General features: G+C 47.5%; 1 protein-coding gene across 4 annotated transcripts in view; it reads right to left on the bottom strand.

The window, feature by feature from the left end:
- Positions 1–740: 740 nt before the first annotated feature.
- ANKFY1 (ankyrin repeat and FYVE domain containing 1) overlaps positions 741–7,135 on the bottom strand; it is an 87,847-nt gene continuing 81,452 nt past the window's right edge. For all 4 annotated transcript variants that reach the window (XM_037133055.2, XM_037133056.2, XM_037133057.2 and 1 more), the window contains 2 exons: positions 5,957–6,047; positions 741–5,123 (listed from right to left, as the gene is read on the bottom strand). In XM_037133055.2, the coding sequence (XP_036988950.2) occupies positions 4,991–5,123; positions 5,957–6,047 (224 nt within the window). In that variant the 3' untranslated portion in view covers positions 741–4,990. The remainder of the gene's footprint in view (positions 5,124–5,956; positions 6,048–7,135) is intronic.

The following is a 7,135-nucleotide window of genomic DNA, read 5'->3' as shown; positions in this document are numbered from 1 at the left end:
GGGTGGCTGCTCTCCAACATGCTGAAGGAAGTTGTGACATCTGCCACCTTTGCGTTCTAAGATACCAGTTTTCTAGAAACATGGAGTTGAGAGTGAAGAGCCCAGGATTTTTTGGTCACAGCTTAGCCAGTGCATAGCCACACAGCCAAAGGCACAGTATCTGTCCATCACCTCTATCCATTGCTTGCTCAGCTCCGGGACAAGCTGTGACCTGCATTGCCCCTCAGAGGATTACCCTGGGCTGAACCCCCACCCTCAAGAGCACTGCCTACTGCTTGAGTTCCCAGATTCCTACAAGTAGACAGCAGACATTGCTCCCGTCAGCCCTCGCTGGAGGGGCTCTCGGTGTGTACACCAGAATTTGTGAACTCTCATGAAAGGAAGGACATATTGCTGATCGTCTTCCTCAAGGCAGTCCTGTGAGCTGAAAAGGACCACGGTCATTTCCACTGCATAGACCCACAGACTACAACAGACTCAATGACAAAGCAGAACAGAAACCTAGTGCACTTCCCTGGCTGAGCAAAAATGTGTGAAAGTGGAAATGTGTGAAAGAGGCTGGTTCCCGTTTGTATTCCCGTACTGACATAACACAACTGGCGTTTACCTCAAGGATGGCTGTTAGGATTACTTGGGAGCACCTGACAGTTCCTATTACCATGAGGAAAGCCACCAAAGAATGAGATCTATCATCATAGCTGGTCTGAACTAGGGGTGAGCAAAAATGGAAGGCAGGTAAAGAAAGGGAAGACATTTATTAGCTCAAAAAAAATGTGAGGGCCAAATGAACTAGTAGATCTGTACAATTGGGCAGGGGCTTTGTGGGTCACTAGATTTTAATCTGCAGGCCCCTAAACCTTCTTTAGTGTTCTATGAAACCCACAGTGCCAGCCCTCCCTTCAGATGAAGACCAGCAGAAGACTCGCGGTGCCTGGGTCCTCTCGGGTTGCTCCTCAGTACTGGAGTCGGAGAGGGAATTTGCGGGCTCCTTTGGTGAGCGTCAGTGGGGTCCAGTGAGGGCGATGATGCAGCCGTGATCACACACTGCCATGCTGAAGCCTGGGCCGAGAGCATACTAAATCCAGGTAGCTGGTTATTAGTCCTAAAATAGCTACTTTTTGATTCTGAAAAGTGCTAGAAATTCAAGCTTTCCTGAAGAGTAGCTGGTAAAGAAATTAATCACATGAGTTTTTAAATTTGTTTGTTTAATGCTTATTGGTACTTCTGCAAGAAAAGTTAACTACAAATGTATTAAAGTTTCCACTTTGAATGCACAATTGTGCCTCACTTTATTATAAGGAATTGTTACAGAAAATGCAAATATCAGTATTTGAAAAATACATTCCATTACACAGACTCCAAAGAAACAATGCTGATGAGCGCCATGGTCCTGTATGATGTCATCACCCCACACTGAGCACCACCCTGAATGGCTTGAAAGCCAAGGTGGTCAACCCAAATGTGCTCCTGCACTTTCTGCCCAGCTCCTGCCCTTTGCCTTAACTGCCAACTCTCCACATCTGCCAAAGAAGAACAAAGCATTAAGTCAAACAACCTGCCAACTTGAGACTTTCTCGCTACAGAAGACCAGTGTTGTCAGCTGTAACAGGTTGGTACATTATCTACTCCACACAGACAGGAACCGTACAGGCAATGATCTAACAAAGTCTTTAAGGCATTTATGATAACGTCTGGGAATTTAATAATGTTTAGTTACTATCTTGTCAGACTATCAGCTCCTCACTGAATTACTTCCACAAAATGAGAATGTGGCTCCCAAACCTCTTTAGAAAGTTGTTCCCCTCTGCCCAGCAGGGAGTGGGGAGCGCTGGTACTTCCAATCATGAGGGCTGGGCTTGTCCCGAGGGAAGCAACCCCAGGTCCCAGAAGGAAGCTTGTTGAGGGTTCCTTCTCAGTCTCAACCTGTGACTCCATGTGGATCTGTTACTTGGAAGAGTGTTACTTGCTCAGGCTGTCACCTGGGGAGTTACTCTGCCTTCACGTATAAGCATTACATAGTTCGACAGTTGTTCTTTTTCTCCAGATGAGAGAAACCAGGATGGAGATCAAGACTCTCCCCATCTCAAGACTTCCCCTCCATTCCATGCGTACGGACAAGACCAGCACAATACCGTTCAACACAGTAGGTGGGGGGCATGAATTGGGAGCGGTGGTGGTCCCACAAGCACACTGAGCTCCATGCAGGGACCCCATTCAGGGAGAAGAGTGAGGAAGCTGAACAGGGCAGTCAGAAGTGACTCAGGGCTCTGAGGTAGAGGACTAACAGTCACAGGGACCCCACTCTTGGAGAGAATGTGCCAGGCGGGCTGAGCAATCTGCTCCGGCTTCCACTAAGTTGGTCATTCGGGCTGACAGTGCACAGGCAACACACTCCCAATGGAGCACGTGTTCTAGCACATCAACCAGTGAGACACCACTACAAAGATAACCGACAATTTAAGAAGTCCTACGTGGAGGCACTTAAGTTTGTGGGAAATTTCTGTGTTAGAGGATCATACCAATTTAACCATTAAATGTATGTATAGCACATAGTTTATTCCTTCGTCTTAAAAAAAATTAACACAAGAGACATTTAAAAAGCTAATTCAGCGTAACGGTGTTAACTGATGCAGAAAATTATGTTTCAAGAAAGTTTATTCTTCCTGTTCTACTTATTCACAACTGGCAATTTTCTGAATGAATAAAATTAAGTTTTTATTACTAGTATTTAAGCTATGAATTAAAACTTAACAAGAACAAGCTGGAGTTCTGTAGTCAAGTCTTGTCATCTTGGAGAGCACAACAGGACTGAGAGCATGAGAAGTCCCAGTTGGGGCAGTGCATGGGAGGGCTACAGGGCAGCCCCGCTTGGGGAGACTGGGGAGTGGGGTCCAGGGAGCATCACCAGGTCAGGGACATTTTCTAAGGCTGTGGAAAGGTGCTTTTTCTAGGTCTACAGACACGCCAGTGCAGAGCGCACACAATGTGCCCCTACTCGGTGGCTGCTCAGTACCATAGCTATCCTAGACTCTGAAGAAAGAGAAGCATGACTCCACGTAGCTGAAACATGATTGTAAGTGCAATCAGAGGCAAGACTGTTACTGGTATGGGCGGGCAGGGGCAGGACAGTCAGCCTCATCCCTGACTGCATGCCCATCCTCTGTCCACCGGGAACATTAAGAGAACAAGTGTAAAAGTACCGGCCACCTCATCTCGTATCTGAAGCATAACCGTCTTGCTTCACACAGTTAAAGAACCAAGCCAGCTGAGCCTTCCTTCCCTGTGGCCCTCTTCAGGCAACAATAGAAAATGGAAACTGACCACATGCCCCACATGGTCAAAAGTTTGCCTAGACTAGTTGTTTTTCTATAAAAATTCTATAGGAAATGTCACAGACTTTTAGTTCGCCAGCTCTTCTAATTTTTCTTTTAAACATTGTGCACAAGCTCATATTAACATACAAAGCATATATATCTTATAAATCACAGGAATATTAAAAAAAAGTAGCACTCAGGTTTATCAGCTCATTTTACACACATATTTAGGCAACAGAATGTATAAATGTACAGCGAGATGGAGGACATATCACTTTCCAAAAACAAACAAACAAAAAAGCAGGCTGTTGCAAAAAATATTTAGTCCCTTTTACACATATCCATACTTCATGAACGCAGAATGTAGTGGTTATTAAATGTCTGGAAAATCAGTATGTACAATTGAGACTGTTAATATCTGAGTATAACAACAACGCATATTCACCTCAGAATTTTCGTTTTTAAAGCAGTGGTAAAAGTTTCTTTTCAAATGTGCAGTTTAACCTCAGGGGTAATGCATGTACTAGCAACGACTAAGGCCCAGTAAGCTCTGGGGCCTCCTTCACTCCCACACCAGAGCCTTCCCGAACCAGGTCACACACATCTGGCCAGGGCTTCAGCTGCTGGCTCTTACTGGGCAGGACAAGCTCCACAGAACCGGGACCTGGGACGGACAGCACTCACAGCATAACTAGGGAAGGTTTCAGCAAGCAGCATTCACGTCGAAGAGATAGGACCTTCCAGCCTGAGGCTAGAGACCCCCCTTCTCATCCCTTGGCCTGTGTGACTCTCTTGCTCCAAGTGACACTCTGCAGGAGCACAGATGCATGGATGTACTTTTTGAATATGGGTTTTTACATTGGAATCACCAGTAATGAAGCTATATAAAAAGTGCAGCACAATAAAAGTGCATTTCCCCCACCACTCCCTAGTGGCAGAGCAACGGAGGTCCACAGACAGGACACGGCAAGATGAGAGGAGGGGACGGCTGCTAGGAGGTGTCAGGCTGCCCAACCGCACTAAGGACACCTGAGTAGCATGAACACTAGTAAAGCTTTCAGTTGTTAAGGCCACAATGTTTCAGCTCTCATCTCTGAACCCTGTTTAGAAAGATTTCACCTTTTTTTAAAGGGGTAGCTCACTATAAATACAGCTTAGCTTTAAAAAAAAAATGATGATGAAGATTTCGGGGTGATCCTATAATCTTTATGAAAACACTGTGCAGACAAGTCCAAAGCCACTTACCCTAGAGTAAAGCCAGCTCTCACGGAGCAGCCAGACACCAGCTTCCTACTGCTATGCTCTGCCCAGGAAGTCTGCCCAGGCAGGAAGACCACGAATGCTCTGAGATGGACACTAGGCTACTGGGAGGGAAAGTGATTTTCAAAGTGTTCTTGTATGTTGCTAGCAGAATGGGGTCTAATTTCTACCATGTTTACCACCTAGGCAAATGGCCTGGTCCAATTAGTGAGAAATCTACCGAACTCAATCACAGTCTGACAAACGGACAGTCGTACAGTCATCTGAAACGGGGTCTATCACACCATGGTCCTCAATCGTCTGTTCCACTCCACTGCCAAAGACGCCTGCCAGCTCCTGCTCTGGGTGGGGTCAGGCTGGTGAGCAGAGCAGCTGCTGGGGAGGTGACTGGGAGGTGGCCTGGACCCTCCTAGGGGCTAAGAGACGCCGCCCAAACTTAGTACATCAAAGCAAATGTTGCAGACTCGCACAGCCTTGTTCAGATCAAACTTTATAATGGGAATCTCCTTGGTCGAACATTTATGGCAAAGAAGACGTCCGCAATGACGGCTGTGGAAGCAAAGAAAGGAACCATGAGAGGGGAGCTAAAGAGTAGCCAGCTCCCCAGAACAGGGACAGCCACACTGTCCGCCAAATGACATTAATGCATGTGGAACTTTTCGTCCATGAAAACAAAGCTCCAGTCATAATTAAGTTAAAGTGACTTTGGAGAAGGCTTTCTCCAAAGATTAAGACAACTTAGCAATAGCCAAAGAACTGTCTTGTGCTCATGGGAACAGCTCCTCAGTCCCCCGCCCCCCCCCCCCGGCCTCACCCAAGGAAATGCCCACTGATTTCAGAGAGAGGGAGAGAAACGGTGATGTGAGAAACATCAAATAGTTGCCTCCCATGTGCTCTGACTGGAACCAAACCTCACTGGGGACTGAACCTATAACCTGGGCATGTGCCCTGACTGGGAATCGAACCCAGAACCTTTCAGTTTATAGGAGGATGCCCAACCAACTGAGTCACATGGGACAGGGTAGCAGTCCTTGGGGAAGCAGCCTGAGCTCCAGCTGGGAAGCACAACGTCCAGGGCAACAGCAACTCAGCTCAGCTCTGCAGCAGGCAGAAAGCCTGGGAAGGTGACACAAGCCTGACAGGCTACCCGGGACCCGTGAAACCCAGCATTCAGCAGGAAAGCCATCAGTCTGAGTGTCCCCTGCCCTCATGTCACTACAGGTGTGCCCAGTCCTGTCATTTCATCACTCTACTTGGCCAAGTTTTGCCCAGGAGAGTGCAGGGGCCTGGAAAGTTCATGGCTTATCATGGAAAAAGTTAGAAGCAATGCCATCAGCAGAAGTCCCCTCACTCCTCTGGCAAGTGATGCTGGGGGTTCTTACCAGTGATGCTTACGAATCGTGACTCCGAACTTGGCAGTGCACTCGTAGCAGTTGGAGCCGTCACACCATGGGGGCTCCTTGGACAGCATATCTGTAAGAGTAGGAGAAGACCAGTTCCTGTCAGACAGTGACTGTGCCAGGCTAGACTCGAGGAGTTTAAGATGAAGCAGGGAAAGAGACCAGTAAATAAAAGGACACACTACAGAGTCACACGAGGGATGAGGGAGCAATACACTCTCATTGTGGCAGGGAAAGCATCACAGAGAGAATATGTGGAACTAACATTTGCTAGACAGACCAGGGGAGAAGGAAACAGCAGCCAAGTCTGGGGGAGGGGGCAGCAGGAAATACAAGGCTGGAGTGTGAGGCACACTGAGGAGAAAGCAGAGACCAACAGTTAGAAAGACTGGCAGGTACCCAAAGGTAAGAACGAACAGGAGCAGGCAGGAGACAGGTGATTCCTAGGTGTAGATGGAGTGGCTGAGCCTGAGGGGAGACCAGCAGAGAAGAGACATAAAAGGAAGAACCAGAGCAGATGCGGAGTTCACTTCTGAGTCTGCACAGGCTGTGGAGCACTGGGCCGGTCATTACTGGTGCAGGTAACAGCAACAATCACTAGTATTTTACTGGACGCTAACTCAAAGCCAGGAGCTGTTCTGAGAGCTCTCTACACCGACTGAGCTCACATGGAGGAGGCAGCAGTGAATCACTCATTCCCGAGCACCTGCTACAGACCAGCACTGTACTGAGCACTCAGAAGTCTGACCAGTGCACGCAAACAGACCAGATATCACGGAAGCACTGGGATTCAGTGCTGGCTCTGCCACCAATCAGCTTTATGACTTCTGGCAGGTCACCTACATCAAAATCACACAGCTATAAGATATTTCTGAGCTCTTTTCTCTTGCTCACAAGGTGGGGCTAATAACCCCTGTTCTATGTGCATCATGGGAGATGACAGCACAGCGACACACAGACATGTGAGGCATTCTGAGTCTTCCTGCCACCTCAAAGGGATGAAGAAAGACTTGCAAATATTAAACTATCAAGAGTGAAGCACTCCTCTTCACAAAGGAAGCAGAGAAAACAAAAATCAGTAGGAGCTGAACACAGGCTACTCTGAAGGAGGCAGAGAATCTGAATCAGCTGAAGGAAGAAGGGTGTACAGATAAGCAGCCA

Source organism: Artibeus jamaicensis, unplaced genomic scaffold (genome assembly GCF_021234435.1).
Source record: "Artibeus jamaicensis isolate MK-2021 breed Jamaican fruit bat unplaced genomic scaffold, CSHL_Jam_final contig_777, whole genome shotgun sequence".
NCBI classification, from domain to species: Eukaryota; Metazoa; Chordata; class Mammalia; order Chiroptera; family Phyllostomidae; genus Artibeus; species Artibeus jamaicensis.
The sequence above is the reverse complement of the archived record's forward strand: the minus strand, read 5'-3'. Positions and strand labels throughout refer to the sequence as shown.